Source organism: Zeus faber (assembly GCF_960531495.2).
Source record: "Zeus faber genome assembly, chromosome: 1".
Classification (NCBI taxonomy): domain Eukaryota; kingdom Metazoa; phylum Chordata; class Actinopteri; order Zeiformes; family Zeidae; genus Zeus; species Zeus faber.
In genome coordinates, this window is record NC_137193.1 from 17388716 (window position 1) to 17409353 (window position 20638).

Here is a 20638-nt window from a genome sequence, read left to right on the forward strand (position 1 = left end):
TATTACTTAAACACCTCTTCTTTAAATGGAGAGATTTGTCATTTAAATATATATTCTAAATCACATTGGCATGAAAATGATCCAATTTGATGCCATTTTGGATTGTCATTTTGGAAGAATGGCACGGCTTCGGCTTCGGCTGGCTTGATAAGGATGCATTCCTTCAAGCTCAAGATTCAAGAGGTTTATTCGTCACTTACATATACTTACTTTCATACATATATGCAGTGAAATGTAATGCAACGCACCCGGTGATAACACACAATATGTCCTAGGAAAAAATTTCTTTCGAAAAGACCAACTAACTGACTCCTGAAACGTAATACAGTAAGTCGAATACTTATAGAATAAAATAAAAATATATAGAATAAAATAAAATACAATAGAATAAAATAAAATGAAATAAAATGGAATAGATAGAGGGAATATGCTTATGTATATGGAATATGCAATTATGTATATACAGATATGTGCATTAAAGTGGCATGTGAATTAAAGTGGCATGTGAATAAAGTGAGGTTGTTTTTGTGGGATAATACAGCACAGTATACAACAGTTCGGCGCAGCAATACGGCATCACGAACAACCCTGAACAGTGACACAGTATGCGGTACAGTATACTACATAATAGTACAGTAAGGTAGTGGAGCCTATTTGTGTGGCTCAGTGAGGATCCCTGGTGAGGTCAAGCTCTCACCTAATCAGGTAAAACGATTTCCCCCGCGCTGGAAAACCTCCAATCTTTACAATTCTTTTGTCGTGCAGAAATAAATCATATTAATACAATAGTTAATTCCTCTATACAATATATAACTCAAGTTTAAAAATACAAACTTAACAGTAAAGGTCAACCGTACTCAGATGATATCAGCATAACATATAGCTACAAAGGTTTACAGCAGGGGTTGGGAACCTTTTTGGTTGGGAGAGCTATAAAAGCCAAATATTTCTAAATGTATTTCCTTGTGAGCTATATAATATTTAATTAAATTGAATGCAACTTTGTGCGTGCATTTTTTAGGTCAGACATGCATTTTTTTAAGTATAACACGTCTCTGAGCACTAAAAGCGTTATATATAATAAATATCTTTATTCTTCATAATAATTTTGTTGTTATACTGTAGATAAGCAATAATAAATGAAATACGTCTTACCATTATTGTGACTTGTGGTGCTGCATGGTTTTGCTGGTGGCCTTGTAGTCTGCTTCATACGTAGTGAGCTTCAGCTTCATGCTGCGTTGAGGCTTCCATCAGTTCAGCGTGAGCGTAGGTTGCTCTTAATGTTTCTCAGATGCCAGAAAGACTGCTCACATGCGTATGTAGCGCCAAACATGCTCAATACGGCAATACTCACACGCCGCATTGTGTGCTATGTGACGGTAAGCTCGTTCCAAGTTTTAAGAATCACCTGGTCTTCAGGTTGAAGTTTTTTCATTTCTGTCCACTTGTGTTCACTTGACAGCTCTGATCGCTGTCGCGCAAGTCTTTCCAGCTCTCCATTCAGTGACTTGAACCCGCTCACCCCCATGTCTGACGCCTTCAGCTCAGCAACTTCCAGCTCAAAGTCTCTGATGCAGACCCAGGGGATGCGTGTCAGGTCGGCATTGTCCGCCGCACACTCGTGTGGAGGAGTGATGAATTTAAAAAGACCATCGCGCTCGCGAAATTCTCCAAAAACGCCGTTTGAATGGCTCCAGGAGATTGGACGTAAAGCCAGCTAGCTGCTGGAGATCAAAATGCTGAGTGGGGTCACTTGCTACGCACGCATCTCTAAATTGTCGCAGTGTTTCAAAGTGCAGAAGACAACCTGTTTCAATGTCCCTGATCGAGAGTTCCAGCTTGCTTTCAAATGCAAACGCTGCTTGTTGAAGGGATAAGACTGTATTTCCAATACCTTGCATTGAACTGGCGACCATTTAAAGCTCGGGCAACAATGAAGTTGACCACTCGAATGACCAGCAACATCACCTCACCAAGCTGCTCGCCACACGTTGGCGCACAAAGCGCCTCCTGGTGCAGAATGCAAGCGAAACCTAGGATCGCTCTCTTTCCATGTTCACGAAGAAGCGCTACAAACCCTTTGTTCTTCCCCAACATGCAGGGTGCACCATCAGGACACACAGAAATAAGTTTATCCATTGCTGGATTTCTTTTCTTCAGCAAACTCCATGAAAGATGAAATCCTCTCCTCTTGTTGATCCCTTCATTGGCAAGACAGCAACACAAAGCGCAGGTGACAAACGCAGTGTGTCACCTGCAGCGTACCTCGCAATTATACTAAACTGAGATACATGGCTCACGTCTGTTGACTCATCTAAAGCGAGAGAAAAGCATGTCCCTGCTTTTATGTCCTTAATTTGCATTTCCTCCACGAGCGTGAACAGCTCTTGCTGACAGAGGCATGTCTTTTATTCGTTTGATTATCTTGTCTTTATTGGAGAAGTCATCAAACAGTTCATTGGCCACATCAAGCATGAATATTTTGGCATACTCGCCACCTGTGGACGGCTTTCCATTCTTGACTATTGCCAAAGCACCAGCAAAGCTAGCCGAATTCCCGTCACCTTGCTTGGTCCATCCACAAAGTTGCTGCTGACTGGTTTGTACTCTCCGCTTTAGCTCTTCGCCAGCCTTTGCCCTGCTGTCCCCTGCTGGATATTTGGATGCAAATGAAGCATGGTGGGTATCGAAGTGCCGCTTTACATTTGAACGTTTCATCGATGCAATTTTATCATTGCATATTAAACATACCGCAGATCCTGCTCTTTCCCCAAAGGCAAATTCACCTGTCCACTCGGCGACGATAGTCCTCATCTTTTATTCTTTCCGCCATCTTTTCCGTCCCAAGGGTTAGAATCAGATCAATGAGCTGGCTAATGGCTACCTGACGAAAAGGAGGAGTTTATTTCTTGACCTTACAACGACCCGTGTCGCTCCGCTTTATCCAATGAAATTTGGATAAAAACTAATTTCTGTTTTAAGGTTTACTTTGAAATGATCGTGTTTAAAAAATGTCAGCCGAGCCATTTGCCATCATCGAAAGAGCCATAATTGGCTCGCGAGCCATAGGTTCCCGACCCCTGGTCTACAGTATATACAACCTATATAACATGTTAATTTCCCTTTTATATGCACCAATGATAATGGTGCTGAACATGTTTAGCGCTCTAAAGGAAAGGTAGGATTTAAAATGAACCACTTTCACAAGAGCAATAAAAATAATAAGTGCCAATATTTTAGTCGGTATAGAGCATGGGCCTCAAACTCGCGGCCCGCGGGCCAATTGAGGCCCGCGGGACGATATTTTGTGGCCCCCTACTTGACATCAAAGTTTAGTGTTTTTCTCACACGCACCTTTTTGCCGAGTCGTTGCACGAGTCGTTGCCCCGGGCGTTTCATATTTTTTCACTTATGGGCTCAGGCTCGTAAGAGCTTCCGGTGGTGTTTGTTGACAAGTTAGCCAATGCGAATTAGCAACGTTAGTCACTTGGTTGAAACGTGATTCCGGTGTGACACCAAGTGGAAGGAAAATACATCCTGTCACCCAGTGCAAGGTACAGAGGACATAGGAAGTGAGCGGACTCAACAAGGGTAATCAGTGACCTAATAAAGACAGCAGAGTGTTGCAATAGGAAAGGGAAAAGAGTTACATGGATAGCAAATAGCATGAGATGGGCAGCAAGAACAAAAGCCAAATGGTGGTTAGAACCTTAATATTATGAAGAAGAAGTTATAGATTATTATTGCAAGAGAAATAAAGAGAAGGATAAAGGACAGATATGTGTGATCGCAAAAGAAAAATAATTTACCAAGAACAATTGAATCAAAAAGAGCAAGAAATTAAAAGATATAAAACATGAGACGATGCACTGGATGTTAAGGATCAAGACAGGTGGAGTAACATGGACATATCTGTGTTAAAAGCTCTTCTCCACCATGAACTTTAATAAGTCAAAGTACACGTCCAAACTTACTGACGAGCATCTTCAAGCCGTACTGAGGGTCTCAACTGCTTCCTCCCTCAAGCCAAATGTGGCTCAGCTGTTTAAGAGGAAGCGGTGCCAGGTCTCTGGCAGCAAGGAGTAGGTAAGAGAAGCCCACGTTCTGAAGAACCTACATGTTCTGAACTGTTATGAATAAAGATTGAAAAGACTGGATCAGTTGTACATTTTTTTGGAATACTTGAAACCCTTTTTTTGTGGAATACTTGATGCGGCCCAGCCTCACCCAGACTCTGCCTCCAGCGGCCCCCGGGTAAGTTGAGTTTGAGACCCCTGGTATAGAGCATATAGCATTGAGAGTCCACTGTGTCTGGCTGAAAACTGGGTTAAGAAAGAGAGAGAGAGAGACAGAGAGAGAGAGAGACCCCGGGGACCTGTTGCCCTTTCCAGATCAGTCGGCCGTGCAGGGTTGCATTACAGCGGTCGGCCCGTTGGATCGATACCCCACTGGGGATGTGTTGGTGGGTGTTTTGTAGCGGGGCAGAGGAGGCGCAGGGCGTTGCCTCTGTGTGTTGAAACACTGTCTGTTGTTTTATTTTTTCACAGTCGGAAGATCGGAGGTTCACTAAACATTGTGTCCTGTCTGTTAGTCGGTGTGTTGGTGTGGGTAAAAGTTCAAGTGTGTTTTGAGTCTGAACCGATCCTCCCAGACGTTTCCATATATCTAGTCATAGATGCAGGCAATGGCAAAACAATCTCTTTGTGCCTATAGTTTGTACGTTATGTCACCATACATTGAAATTTAAGGGCGCTTAAAGCCAGGGTTCAACTCCCTGGGTGGTACTGGAAAGAGACATTTGGATACGATTACTGGTGAACACGAGTACTGGAACTAAAGTCGTCAAAAGTTTTTGAAAGTCTCAAATCAAAGTACACCAGTCAGTGTCGAGCCACTTTAATCCACAACCAAACCATACCTCGATGTAATGTACAGCAATAGAATTCATGCAATCATGTCTGCTCTGGTTCTAAACTGTTAGTTTCAGAGGTGAATATTAATATACTTTATCTTGGTATTAATACTCCTTTGCCCGTTCAAAGAGAAACGATTGTACAGTGTACTTTAAACATAAGCTGTCACATAAAATATATATACTTGTACATGTACTGTAAACACACAAATCCACATGTCCCTTTCATTATACACACACACAAACACACAAATACACAGACACATAATTTTTCTTGTCAGGTGGGGTACAGTAAATAAGAAATAATAATAAAGTAAGTAAATTTACTAAAATAAGTAAATAGGAGTCCACCTACATTTAGAGAGAGAGAGAGAGAGAGAGAGAGAGAGAGAGAGAGAGAGAGAGAGAGAGAGAGAGAGAGAGAGAGAGAGAGAGAGAGAGAGAGAGAGAGAGAGAGAGAGAGAGAGAGAGAGAGAGAGAGAGAGAGAGAGAGAGAGAGAGAGAGAGAGAGAGAGAGAGAGAGAGAGAGAGAGAGAGCACTTGTTTAATTTCGGTGTGGTCACATGAGGTTATGATCACTAAGATGACCCGCGTAAGCAGGAGGAATGCACGGGGAGATCACCGATGGGGAACACCTAACAACAGGGATTTTGCAGTCAGACCCTGTTGGGGTTCTCCCCGCACGTCTAATCGCAAAATCTCAATTGCGTGTCACGCAATTAACATATCCCAATGTTTACCTTGACAAATATATATGCTCTGATCACGCAGGGAGCAGATCAGCACCGCTGCCTTTGTTTTTGTCCGCAATTTCCACCAAAGCCTCTACAGACGGTAATAGCATCGCTCTAATTGCGTGTGTCCATTAGTGCCGGCGTTTGTGAATTGGATGCCATTTACAACAACTCTCATTTGCATTTTGCACCAAATCTATGTCTAATGCACCAAGATCTCTGCCTAACGTCTGTTATGTGCCGGTTTGGTGGCTGCAAAAGCCGCACAATCCTTTTGTGAATCCATCCCTGAATCTCTGTGTTTCGGGGCTGGCTAAAGGCAAAGGCCATATAGGCGGGCGCCTAGGGCACCACCTTCTGGCGGCCGCTGGTCGCTAGAAAAAAACATCTGCCGGTGGGAGCCCTTGCTCAGTTTCTGCCTTGAGGTAACAAATAAAGAAAGAAAGACGGAACTTAAATACACGTTTGTACCCCTGTTCCTCACAAGCTCATCTGCCCTGGCCTGCACTTGTCGGACCTGGACGTGTCCACCCTGGAGATCTCGTCCGCCTCGGTGTAGAGCACACCGGGTTTCCCAGAGAGACTCCCAGTGTCCGTTGTCCATGTCCAACTATGGAGTTTACCGACTTGAGTGACCGGACTTGAGTTGGATTGCCGTTGCGCGTAAAGCAATGATAAGTGGACCTTTCATAGCTTTTTCAGACCTTTCTATTTTTTTTAGGGAGGTCCTGGACACAGGGTTTCCCACGTAGGCACGCAGGTAAAAGCCTCGATCTAAAAGCATGAAAACATTATTTTGGAGCATCCCCCCTGCACTTGTCGAAGCTTTCTCTCCCAGCCTTTCAGTTCCCTCTTGCAGCTCATGCCGGCGGCGTGCAGTCCTGGAGCGTGGAGACCTACATCTCAGCGTGCCAGACGCGTCACCTGACGGAACGCTCGCTCGGTTCTGGTGCGCAAAGAAACGCCGTCAGGAAAAGCAACACCAAAGACAGATTGGATGACTGATCAGTGGCACCTTGGAAGCTCTTATGGACAGCCTTCCAACACCCCCCCCCCCACACACACACACACACATATACACTCACACACACACACACACACACATGCACACACACATACACTCACACAAACACAGAGTGAAGACACAGTGTTCATCATTCCACCTCCCTCCATTAGCTCCCGTCGTCATTTCTAATCCCTTCCCAGCATCCTTCGTGTCTGTGTGTGGGCGGAAGGTAATGGAGCACCGACGTACACAAACACTTTCCCCCTGTTTCTCCGGAGGCGTTGGCGCTCGTTTTTTTAGAAATGTCGGTGGACCGCTTCCCACCCACCCCCCTCCGCCCTGCGCAACCCACTAACGGTGGCGGTGGAGAACATTGTCTCGTGTTCCGCTCCCCTCTCTCATTATCTACTTTGTACTCTCCTTTTCGCTCCTCTCCTCCCTCCTTCCACCCCCCCTTTCCCCGGCCTCCCACACAAAATCACGTGGAGGGGACCCAGAATCGTATCTAAAAGGGAAAACAAAATCACTCGCAACAAAAAAAAGACTACAGTGCAAAATGGAGAGGAGAGGGAGACAGGCACGCTCCTTTTAAATGGATTTATTTGATATATATTCTATATATAAATCCTGTATGTCTAATAAACAGCAATGCAGTCAGGAACCTAAAAAGGACCTCACCTAAAACCTAAAAGCCGAACCTAAATTATAACCTAAAAAGGAGGTAGACGTATTTTTCTGTGTTGGCCTTCCAAAAGGTATCCCATAGAACTCCCACGGGAGTCAGCGGCCAAACGTATCGCTGTATTGCACGACTATTGGCGTAATTATGGTACTATCACTTGTTCTATATCGATAGATCCTATACAATACATATTGTTAAAGACCAACGTGTGACTGTAACTGTAAATTGCTCAGTAAATACCAATGTCCTCACCACACAAACAAGACTATAATAAAATTACAATTTTTACACTCTTAAAGTTTTCGTGAGTAAATATTCCGATTGACCGCCCGTTTTTTTCATTCATCACTCGCAGTAACAATTACTTTTAAAGAGATGGAAAAATGTGTTCTTTCAAGGAGCATTTATTTTGACGTGGAACCTGAAACGAGATCGACATCAATCAAGAATGGACATTTTGGCTGGGTCTAGACTGGGTGCTGCCATAAGCCACGTTTTTTTGGCAAGGGCAAACTTGAAAGAAGAGACTCCTGAACACTGTGTAAACTTGCATTTAAAATGTGTTTGTTTGCTGAAGCGATGTTTCGGTCAAAGGACCTTCATGGGCCACATTTTGAATATATATTTTTGGCTGATGAAAGTCCTTTTACTGAAACGTTGCTTCATCTGGTTAACACATTTTAATTGCCTGATCAGACAGTGTGTGAGAGTCTCTTTTGCGGACTTCCAGATCTTCTCCTAAGTACCCGTCAGTCTAGATAGGGCTAGATAGGTGAAGGATCAGTTTTTTTTCTGTTAAAGGCAACTTTAGAAATTTCAAAGAGAAGCAAGTGCCAAATGACTGCCGTTTGGATGCCTAATCACATATGAAAACAAACTGGATGGTAATTACTTCTAATTGGTGATGGCTGTCTCCCTCTGGAGATGGTCGATCGGATCCACTTACTTTCAAACCGCACTCTGTGTGTTCATGATGTGCGCTAATTGACATTTATTTTTCATTGCCGAGATGACACCTAAACTCAGATCCCACGTCCTTACCAGGTGTAAATGAGGTAAAATCCCACAATTTCATGGCTATATGGAAAGCAGTTTACCCCCCAGGGCCCTGAATAATACAGACTAAGGACTAAATCCCATGGTAATACTTACAGAAATGTGTTTATACCGAAGGGAAGGAATACAGCCTTTAGCTGGGCGGAGAAGCTGCAATCACTGATTTGTGAGCTTGAGCACACCAATACATACATATGGGGATGCCATCCTGATTGAGCCGTGTAAAATGATACGAGATATATGATTTGATACTGGGTGGGGGTTCACCATTTATTGTGGAGATCCTAAATTACAAGGCAGTCCTTGTCATTTATTAAAAGTGTCATGAATCCTCCCTGATTTCCCAGTATTTATTTATATTTGTCTTCATGTTTTATTTTCATCTGGTCATTTCCTCATGCCATGTCATTTCAGATCCGCCCACTCCCTTTTGCTTTGCTGTCACTGCCTTCCCTTCACCTGGTTTCCCCCGTCTGCAGCTCATTTCCTTGTTGGCCCCTCAGTATAAATACCAGTCCACTTCCCTTTGTTCTCTGCCAGATTGTCTCTTGCATTACGCTGCGTTTTCCCGCACTACTACCTGTTTTCTGTACCTTCCGTCCCGTCTCCCTGTTTCCCTGGACTCTGATTCTCTGCCTGTTCCCTGACGGATAAGTTTGCGTTCTCTGACTGATCTCCTGGTTTTGACCCCTGCCTGTTTTTTGGAGTAAACCTTGTGGACTTTGACTTCTAAACTTATTGTTTTTGTGTTGCGCTTATGGGTTCACATCTATTCTGAGTCAGTGAGCGTAACAAAAAGAAACACAATATTTTTTTTATTTTCCTGGTGGGCATGAGCAAAAGTAGACAAAGGGAATATTGATGGGACTTTCCCAGAGCGCTTTCTTGTTCCTCTCCTGCTCCCGTCCGCATCTAACGGGTCAAACCTTCATTTCACTGCATCAATTAAAGCCGTCAACGAGATAGATGCTGTTGACAAACACGCGGTTTGCATGGAGAAAGACAAACAAAGCCACAGCACATATAAATGTACACATCAACAGTCTATCAGACTCATAGTATATTAATTCTCAAACTAAATTCTCAACCATTCATACGCACTAGGACACGGACCCCATTTGATAAGATTCTCTGGAACCCCAATCTGAGAACATTGTTATTGTTAGGAATGCTTTAGTCCAAATTTCCATAACTTGTAAATGGAATAATAGTGAAGTTCAAGTATTAATCATCTTGTCTGGGACCCCCTGGAACCTCTTGAAGGGCCCTCAAGAGTCCCTGGACCCCACGTTGGGAACCGCTGCCTTAGATTTCCTTTTAATTTACTGATACTATACTAGGCAGCAAAGTCCGTATTGGGGATGGGGATTATCTGCACTGCCACTCCACCGAGGCGTCCCCGAGGCTCCGCTGCACCGGCACCAACTGGAGTCTCATTTTGCGCCATTGTTTTCATACTCATTTGACATTTGATTGTATTTCACCCTCATTTCAATCATTATCTCTCTGTTTCTTCAGATAAAAAACATTTCGTCCAGTTAGAAATCTGTTGCAGATAATGAGCGGCGCCCATGGAAATTTCGGATGGGAGGTCTTTTTTGACAAGTTACGGTTTCAGTTATGGAATCTAGAATTGGTACTAAGTTTGTGTATGTGTCAATCCCCCAAAAGCCTGCCTTTGACTGCTTCAGCTGCTTTAAGGCAGTTTTGAAATGACATTAAATGGTAATAACTTTACCAATTACATTCCTTAAAGGACCGTACTGGTATAAAATCCAGTTGTAGCCCGTTAGTGATTCAGCACACACATCACCTGACCCATTTTCCTGATGATAGCCCACATTTAGATGATGACGTCTTTGTTTCTGTCTCTATAACTCCCTTAAATATCGGAGAACCACTGCATTGCAGAAAGGGAACACACATTTATTTTAATCTAGCACTGTATATGTGCATGAGCCTACCTACTTAGCACTCATCATCGCGTTAAAAACCACTTATCGGCCGTAGGAGCTCTCAGGTGGAACGTGACAGGACAGAGCAGAGCTGCTCCACCACATCATTGTCATGCAGTTGGAGTCCGGGGATTTTGTTCAATTAATCGCAGTTCATACACTTCGCCGTAGGAGGAGAAGGAAGGGTTTGGGGCGGGAGGGTTGGAAGCTTTTAAAGTGATACTAAAGCGACAATGTGTGGGATTTACACACAGATGTGTTTCAGTGTTGAAAGGAAAGCTCTCTAATGCACCTAGATCTCATTATGCCGCGCTCCACCACCAGCCAAAAGCATTTCTTCACTTTGTTCTTCACTCTAAACCATTATTTGCATTATAGGTATTTTTGCAGCGATTTCTATGAATATATAATAAAGTAAAATAATCTTGTTAGCACTGAGAAATGTTATCTATCTATCTATCTATCTATCTATCTCCATATCTCCATATCCATCTATCTATCTATCTATGTATATACTGTGTGTGTATTTATATATAGTAAATATATTTGTATATTAAATTTATTTTCTCAACCCAAGAGAGAGTATTTGAAATTGAAACAGATGCTGTTGATTGCGTGGGCTCGGCTGCTTCAGAGCAGCCTGTGTGTTGTCGGGTTGTGATGAATCTATTCTGCATCCTCACGCTTCTCTCCGTTTGCACATCCAAGAACTGGCAGCTCATGGCCAGCCTGTGTGTGTGTGTGTGTGTGTGTGTGTGTGTGTGTGTGTGTGTGTGTGTGTGTGTGTGTGTGTGTGTGTGTGTGTGTGTGTGTGTGTGTGTGTGTGTGTGTGTGTGTGTGTGTGTGTGTGTGTGTGTGCCCGCCTTCATGGTATCTAGTCTCCAGCTCTCATGGTATCTAGCCTTCAAAAGCCTAATGTATCCAAAGCAGTGATAAACACTCTGTGAGGCATCTGGAGAGAGACCGTCTGTCTGTCAGGTTGTCTACACACACACACACAGACACACACACACTGGAGCCCCACTGGTCCGCCTGTCAGAAGTTCACAATGTGCACACTCGTATCTGAAAGCGTCTTTCTCTCCACAACCCGCTTTTCCCTTCCCCTCTTTCTTTCTTTCTTTCTTCCTCTCTCTCTCTCTCTCACGCTCTCTCTCTCGCTCTCTCTCTCGCTCTCTCCCCTCTCTCTTTTCGCTGACATTCCTTCGCCCGCACCTCAAAGATCTGCCTCGTTTGCGGCCGCACAAACGGCGCCCCCTCTGGCACGCTCGCTCTTCGCCGATGACACATAACTGTTTTTTTAACGACGTTGATGGCTAATGGTGCCTCACGCAACGGCAAATTGGTACACGGGATTAAAATCGTTTAAGGGGAGACTCTGTACATGCAATGCTGTACCTGCAGGAGACATTTTGTCGCTTTCTTTTGTTTGTTTTGTTGAAGTGTGCGGCATCGGACATAATATTGGAGAATGTGATTTCCTCGGTCACCTGGTTTCACCTGTGTAGGACTACAAGAAAAAAATAGATTCAAATGGCGTTGCAAGTTTCTGGCTTGATCAGAATCCAGAGTGCAGAGCACCCTGGTGGGTTGAAAGTTAAAGGGGATCTATCAAGCTCCTTCTCAAGAAGTTACTGTAGGTCTCTGAGGTCCCCAAAACATGTATTTGAAGGTTTCTGCTGAAACGATGGTGAGATTATGCATTCTTGCCATTCTGACATGCCTCTAAACCATCCTGTTCCAGGACGCTCCGTCTCGGTGGGTGGTTCTGGGTTCTGTGTGCCAATGGGGTTTGAGCTTTACTCTTGGTTTTGTCGTGCTTTGTCTGTGAACGTCACCGATTTCACCTTATCTTATACATTTGAGATAAAAAATAAGCAAACCAGTTGTCAAATCTTCACTCATATTGGATCTGCAAAGCCTCATTTAAAAGTTTGTTTTGACTTTCGTTGCTGTGCTCCAAGCTTGTGGGAGACACCCCGCGCCAGGATTTTTAGTTTCATTCAATTCGTCAACGTCGGAAAATAAAATCAAATAAATACATCTACGACGAAAACACACCGTTTTTATTGGTTTTGTTTGGAGGAATGCACAGCGGATCGCGCGGCACAGCCTACAGTCAACCTTTTGTTATTTTTTATTTATTTATTTATTCAGAAACATTGCTTTTTTTATAATACATTTCCCTCGCCTTCAGTTTTTTTCACGGACACTTAGTATTCATTCCTCTTTCTATTAACCTATTTGTGCTGGTCTGTAAGCCAACAGTTCCCGGCAACACTTGTTATTCTCCAGCCGGCGGTGGCGTCACTCGGAGAGTTTTCTACAGTAGAGGTACTGATTCTACTGAGGCCCCATGTGATGTGATGTAGGACGGGGTCACAAATGACCGATGCAGAAAAACTGAAAAAAGCAAACAAAAGAAGCTGACTGGGTTGTCTTATTTCACAGTTTGTGTGTTATCAGGCCCATCGGAGACCCAAATGTATGTGCACAAGTACCGAAAAAGTCAGTTTTCCATAATAGGTCCCCTTTTAATAGTTTAGGGTGTAAGCTGAGCCGTAAGTCAGACCTCCAGCTTTTCCAGAAATATATTACCTTATACCTAATACCTTATCTAACCTTATCTAATACACAGTAATAAATAATAATAAATAATAATTTCTTAATGTATGTTTTTTTCTTGTAGCACACCCGTGTTTAAAACACTCTCAAAAAACATGTGACTCGTACTGGATCTGTAATGGATTTTTGTTGGTCTTTTTTTTTATCTGCATATCTGCCTCTCCTCTGGAAAATATAAATGTTGTTTATCCACTTTTTCAATTATCATGAATATAGATGGTGATTTGTTATGCGATTAGCCATGGATGTCTGACAACACAAAACATTCTGCTTAATGCAGGCGTTTCCCTACGCCCCTGCGTGCACCACGATGTGTACATATTGATATTCTGTAGAGTAGATGAGCCAATTGTTTGTCTGTTGTAAGGGCCATTAACCAAATTCTGTGTTTAAAATGCCTTCAGGTGTCTGTTGCTGTCTGTGTCTGCTAAATGTCACGTTTTAGAGAAGACATTTTAGAGAGCGCTGTATGTCAGTACATTCATGTATCATTTTACACCCAATGCTGTGTAGAGGGTATAGTATGACTTCCATTTGATGCTGTTGGAGCTGAAATGTCACCTCCACGCAATGTTTGTGTGTGTGTGTGTGTGTGTGTGTGTGTGCGCGTGCGCATGGCTGACTGGATGACATGACCAGATCCTGATTGGATTCCACGCTCCAGAAACATTAAGCCTGACTGAACGTTGGAGAGGGGTTAGACTGCTGTGTGCACAAGTGCATGTCCACCTCCTCAGTCTCCTCTGCTTCTCTGTAGAGCAAGTAGAGCTCCATATCTTATATTACAGGTTGGGGAAAATCGGTTATAGATTCCTGCTTACCCTCTAAATATTCTAACTAGTAATCTTATTGCATTGTTTTACTTTTGAACACGGTAAAACGGTGTGTGCAAAGGTATTTCCTTTCAAAGTTTTGCTAACTAGACCAGTACAAATGCAAACGTGGCCTTCCTGTGTCCATGAGTATGTAGGAAAGGAAACAAATCTTCCCGTCTTGCAGTCTTCCAGTTATCTGCTTTTCTGACCTACAGTGAGTGAAACACACTCATAGCAGCATATGAGTGTGCATAACTTCATGAATACTCAACAAAAACTAGGTTTGGCCCACCAGTGATCTTTTTACGCCGACCGAAATCCTGTGAATGCATTTCTATTGACGACATTCTCTGGTCAGACATGTCAATCAGATGTAGCCAATGTACCGTGATTTCATCGCATTGAGTTTCATACTTTATTTGTCACACTCAACAATTCCATGGTATATCTGGTATATTTGTGGTAAACAAATCAATTACTGATAATGATAAACACAGGGTCTTCAAAGCTGTCTTAGTGTTATTATCTTACTCAGCACACAGTATTGTTAAGTACCCAAGAGCGAGTACTCAGTACTCCCACTGGGTCTGAATATAATGGGACCCGTGCAACCCTGCTAATTACCAGAATTTTGTTGTAATTTAGTCCATGTCCCTCGTATTCTCTGTGATTGAAAACCTACGTAGTACTGCTGCCGCGTGCCAGACTCTTTGAACTGCGTCTGGGAGTTGAATCGTCCTTCTCCAAGACAAGGACAACGCTCCCCGCTCCATCTATTAGCTGCCTGGGGGAAAGTCTGGCGCTGTGTCGATAGAACGCATTGACCCCCGGGTTAAACAAGCCCATCCGCAAGGTGGGCAAGGACAAGGTGAGGTGTAATCAGATATAGATTACCTGTTTAATATTGTAATTAGTAACACTATCCTGTGGATTAATGATTTAAATTAAAAGTCTGACTCAGTTACATCATCAGACACCTTTGACACGAGCAAGTTGCTGGCAGCTCGGGGAACAGAGAAAATGAGGGTTGTGCATTGGATAATGGGTCCCTAAAGCTGGATATTTCCTTTATTCTCGGCAAGAAGGCCAACAAAATCGACCAAAAGAAAATTACCCTACATCCCTCGTTCATCGGTTTAGTCTATTTTCATAATGCAGGATAACCCACAAAAAGGGTTTAGCCGAGGAAATATCATTGTAATTTGAAACGACCAAAGACTGATCTCCAGTTAGAGGCTTTACTGACTTTCTTTGGCTTGTACCTAATGATTGAAAGTGTAATACCCACAGTGTGCTTGGCTAGACAGAGTGGAGAGGGAAAACAATCACAGCCAGTTATTCTATACTAACAAGGCATTATTATCACCCACTAGTAAAACAAAAAATACTTTTATTATTTCACAACACATTTTCTCTATTTGCAGTGATTCTTTTTTCCATTCACTGCTGTCTGCTCACCCAGCATACCCTGCAAACCACCTGAGCCTGGTAGAGTTTATGTTGTTTATATGTTCAGGCTAATTAAATTAGAAGATCTGAGTGGGGATGATCAGCCTGTGAGCAGTAATAGCTACCGGGAAGCCCAAATGGCTATTATCATAATGAGTCCTGTTGGTGCGGCGTGTGGGTGTTTAAAAAGAGAAGAGGTGGAGGGGTTAGACAGCTCAGAGCAGAGGGATGAACAAAAAAAAAACGTGTCTTTTTCAAAAACGGAATGCACAAATGAGTGTAATTATACACCCGATTGGATTTGAAAAACGTTTCACTTGGGACAATGATAAAAAAAGAAAGAAACAAACATCAACGAGCCCTTTCCTCATCTCTCACATAGACATTCCAATGGAAATCAAGTGAGTTCGAGGTGTTTTGTGATCATTTTTCCGCCATCTTGGTTTCCGCCTGAAAACCCCTACTCAGGTGTGGTTTTGGTGGCGCAGATTTTGAATCCATCGAAGTGGCCAATTTTTTCATCGGGAGCCAATCCGTTTTCGAGCATCTCAACCATCTCTGTCCGGGCTGTCATCCATTACGCAGAACTAACCCTGTTAAAGACGAATGGCCAGCCAACTGTAGATAAAGCGGTTAACCTTTTGAGGAGAAGCTACATCCAGACAGAAACCCCCACCCCCACCCCGGCCAATCTGCTCTGCGAGATGGAGAAATCAATGACGGTTTAACGTACACACACACAGTTGCAACTGTCTCCAACACTGTCAGGTGGCTTGAGCGTCAGACCCGTGGGCTTCATGCCCAGAGGGGGACACCTGCTCTTTGGATGCCTGCCCTGACACACAACTCTTCCGCTGAGCGGATACACTCAAACTCATGATTAATATTGCATGGCCTGCAAATCATGTCCCCCATCCTTGTCCATTGAGCAAATATACAAATGCATTACAGTCTGAAGGGAACTTTGCCAATGATATGAAGATGGTATGTGTAGCTTACATAAGTGAATGAACGCGGTGTGTGCACGCCTGACAAGTATTGCTGTTCTCTGTCTATCTATTCCCTGCTTTAATATTTACTGTGCACCATTTTGTTTTTGTTTTTTTATATACCATTTTCCTCCACATGCCAGAGTTGTCTCTGCAATTTCTGGCGCTAAAGAGAAAAGTAACGCAAATGTCAATGTTGTCAAAGTTCTTTGCCAGAGTGAGAACACACACTGTCAAGAATTGAATGTGTAACTACCAGCGCTGAAACTCAGCGTAAAGGGAATTTACGTCGAATTCTCTGTCTCTCGCACCCTTTCCAGTTTCCGGGCCTTCAAAGTTTTTCACCTTAGAGTCGTATAGCGGGAGATAATGTTGTGTTCATGAGCTGTGTGGTTTGGCACTCTCTTTGCTTCCGCTCTCTCTGTGTAGTTCGATTCATCTCCGATGGCAGTTTCCCTCAAGAACTTTCTATAGCTGCAGCTGTGGGTTTAACTGTCTCCACCCTAGACTCAAACTCTCTCTCATCTACGCCCACCTACATGAACTCCCACCCTTCGAATGATGCATGCTTAATCAACCCTAAGTTAACTGTTGACTTATTTCCAATTTTTCTACGTGGGCCCAGCATCATAACTAGGCATTCACAAATGCCACTTTTACCCTATAAAACCTGTTCCAATTGAACATTTAAACCCTACCGACCCAAACCCTCCTCTTTTCTTCATTTATTTGCTCACCTCTCGACCTCCTGTCTCCGCAGACGCCAAGGCTTGCCCCGCCAAGGACTTCCAGTGCCGCAACGGCAAGTGCGTGGCGCCCGTCTTCATGTGCGACGGCGACGACGACTGCGGCGACGGCAGCGACGAGGAGAAGTGCGCGCCGCTCGTCACCTGTGGCCAGCACGAGTTCCGCTGCAACAACTCCGATTGCATCCCGGCGCTGTGGAGCTGCGACGGCGAGCCGGACTGCAAGGACAAGTCCGACGAGTCCATGGAGCGCTGCAGCCGCCACACCGAGCCCCAGAAGCCGCGCTGCTCCTTGGGCGAGTTCCAGTGCGGCAACGGCAACTGCATCCATCTCAACTGGAAGTGTGATGGAGAGGCAGACTGCGCTGACAAGTCGGACGAGGCCAACTGCCGTGAGTTCCAACTGCTTGGATGTGTGTGGAGTGAGGGGTGAAATGGGGTGGGAGGAGGATGGATGGATAGATGGGTGAATTGGTGGGTGGATGGAACAAGGGAAGGAGGGAGGAAGGGATGGATGGATGGATGGCTTGGTGAGTTGATTGATTGATGGATGGTTGAGTTAGTGGGTTGATGGATGGATGGGTGAATGGATCGCTGAGTCGATTGATGGGTTCATGGATAATCAGGTAATGGACGGCTGGATGGGGTCAACCCAAGTGTGTTTGAATTACAAATGAAGTGACCGAACGGTATGCAAATATGTTTGGACGTGCGGCTGCGTTGTGGTGGTGTTGAAAGCTGTTGTTGGATCGGAATCAGAAACTGAGTTTTAAATGCAAAGTTGCATGAATCAGTTAATTGTTTGTGTGCCAAACCAGACTCTTTTCCAACTCCGCCCTGTTTTTCTGCATATTAGTGGAATGCCTTCAAGGCGCTGAGCTCAGCTCTTAATTCACGTGCTTGAATATATCAGGTTTTTTTTATTTTAAATACAATTTGCCAGTGGATAAGGATATGAGTTTATGCTGCTAAAGCATGTACATAAAAGACTAGACTCTCCGCTGATGAGTGAAGGAAGATCCGTACGTGCTGTTGTTGCCATGGTAATCAACTAGTGTAGCGCAGAAGTGTTTTGCCATGCGACAGTGCGATCTCTAGAAGCAGGTGGAGAGCCCTCCAAGCCCAAGTGTGTGCTAGGAGTTTGTGTCTGTGTGTGTGTGTGTGTGTGTGCGTGTGCGTGTGTGTGTGGGGGTCCTTGTCGAGCGAGACCCCAATCTGTTCTCTCCTTTGCACTCCCACATAGCACTCGGGGAGATGACAGCAGGCACCATGTGCAAGAGTGTGTCTGATGTGCGAACATGCAAAAATGAAAGCGCCACGACGCAAAGAAAGACACAAAACAACTGTACTTCACGTCCATGCACAGGACAGCACAATAGCAACACGTGTCTGGAGTCATCGCAGTCCTAGATGGTTGAGGTAACAGGAAAAAAGCAAACCCGCCCCCCATTCCCTCCTGTAAAAAGTGGGGTGGAAGCGACAGTGTCACCACGGCAGGTCCTTCCACAGACTAACGTTTCCTCCTCAAACCACTGAATGTGTCTCCACCTCCACCTCCACCTTGTGGTGATCTTTCTCCATGATTCTGCAAGTGACACCAGAGCCCTGTGTTACTGTGCAGCGTTTATTATTAACACGTTTATTCAGCCTTTCTGTTTGTGTGTGTGTGTGTGTGTTTCTGTATGTGTGTTGGTGTTTGTGCTTCTTTTTGTGTGTGTGTTGCTGTTTCTGTATCTGTGTTGGGGTTTTTCTGTACGTGTGTATCTGTGTTTGTGCCTCTTTGCGTGTGTGTGTGTTTCTATGTTTGTGTGTGTGTGTTTCTGGTTGTGTGCATGTGTTGGTGTTTCTGTATATGTTTTTTTGTTTTTCTCTGTGTGTGTGTGTGTGTGTGTGTGTGTGTGTGTGTGTGTGTGTGTGTGTGTGTGTGTGTGTGTGTGTGTGTGTGTGTGTGTGTGTGTGTGTGTGTGTGTGTGTGTGTGAGAGAGTGTTTCTGTATCTGTTTGTGCGTTTGTTTGTGTGTGTGTGTTTGTTTTTATGTGTGTGTTGTGTGTAAGTGTTTGTGTTGGTGGGTGGTGTCAAACAACCACTCATTCTATGCCTTTCATTTTGTTCTCTCCTCCTACATCATGGCAAGCACACATTTCAAATTTACTTGCAAATACGAACACGGCATTAACGAAAAACCCAAAGTGAAAGCCGCATTGGGGAAGTGAGCCCCCTTGGATGTACCGATTTATCTGAAATATATTACAATATAAATATATGCAATTAATTAATCGAAAAAACAACTTTTACACCAATCCACGGTTTTTATTGAAGCAATTTAATTATGATATTCCAGAGAAAAACGGCATCTACCGGCGATAAGAATTCTTTGGGCAAACAAACTGAACTAAATGACTTCCTGAAACGGTCACTTCATCCTTTAGTTCAGTTGAGCTCTCACTCAGTTGCGAGCGAACAAATCCCCCTTTTCACCCAAAAGATTGGAATCGTGTGCGAACGACACCACATCATCACGGAGCCGGTAGAGGCCGTTTTCTCTGGAATATCACACTTCGTATTTGCGTATTTCGGAGACCAGTACTCACAAGCATAGTAAAATGCATACACACACACACTGGGCGTGCACGTCACTGATTATTATCCCACTCATCTCAATTTGAGACATCTGTCTCAATAAAGCCCATGCAGGCTCTTCCACAGATATGCAGAGACAAATGATCAAGGGGAGGTGAGATGACAGGAGCTTAATGTAAATGAGAAATGGTCAAATCATATCCATGCTGGCACGCACGCACGCACGCACGCACGCACGCACGCACACACACACACTGCAGATGGCAGTGAGGCGGTATTGCTTTTCATCCTTTGGATTTATCATAATTAGCTGAGCTCAGATTCCAATCATTCAGCTGATACAATCAGCACATTCTCTGATGGTACAGGATTATGTCTTCATCCACCGACTGATTCTATTATTGAGGATGCATTGTGTGTGTGTGTGTGTGTGTGTGTGTGTGTGTGTGTGTGTGTGTGTGTGTGTGTGTGTGTGTGTGTGTGTGTGTGTGTGTGTGTGTGTGTGTGTGTGTGTGTGTGTGTGTACGTACGTGTGCGTGTGTGTGTGTGTGTTAGGCTTAAATTTTATATTGTGATGCAGTCCCGCCAGAATATCGTGATGGGGGGACAGAGACGGAAACTTTATGCTCTATGGAGGGTGATATTTGATACTGTGAGCAGCAGAGCGCACGGACAAAGCTCATTCATTGCGCGCACGCAGAGGAAGTATGTGGACGTTTGCGCTGCAGCAGCGAGGAAGCAGATGGAGGATTTGGACGTGGTGGCGCGCGTGGCGTGGTCCGGTGATTAAGTTGCGCCTCCAGGTTATGACTTACATTACCAAAATTATATTATAAAAAATGTAGATCTTTTTGTAATAACTGTTGCGACGTGTCACACTTTGACCGTGAGACTCACACATATCAACCAGTTCACACGCTCACACGCCACATGTCGTATTTCTCTCGCTGAGAATCCCAAAATAAGTAATTATTATATATATTTTTTATTCTACGCATACATTTCCTCACTCGCGCGTTGCTTGGTGCCCGTCACTGTTCACCTGGTGAACGGGAGATCCTTTCCGAACGCACGTTACCTGGACACC

General features: G+C 44.0%; 1 protein-coding gene across 1 annotated transcript in view; it reads left to right on the forward strand.

Moving 5' to 3' along the window:
• The window catches only part of lrp8 (low density lipoprotein receptor-related protein 8, apolipoprotein e receptor), a gene marked incomplete at both ends in the record, with an annotated part of 180598 nt that overhangs the window by 117854 nt on the left and 42106 nt on the right, over nucleotides 1-20638 (forward strand). The window contains one exon of the mRNA XM_080010925.1: nucleotides 16986-17363. Coding sequence (XP_079867051.1) covers nucleotides 16986-17363 — 378 coding nt within the window. The remainder of the gene's footprint in view (nucleotides 1-16985; nucleotides 17364-20638) is intronic.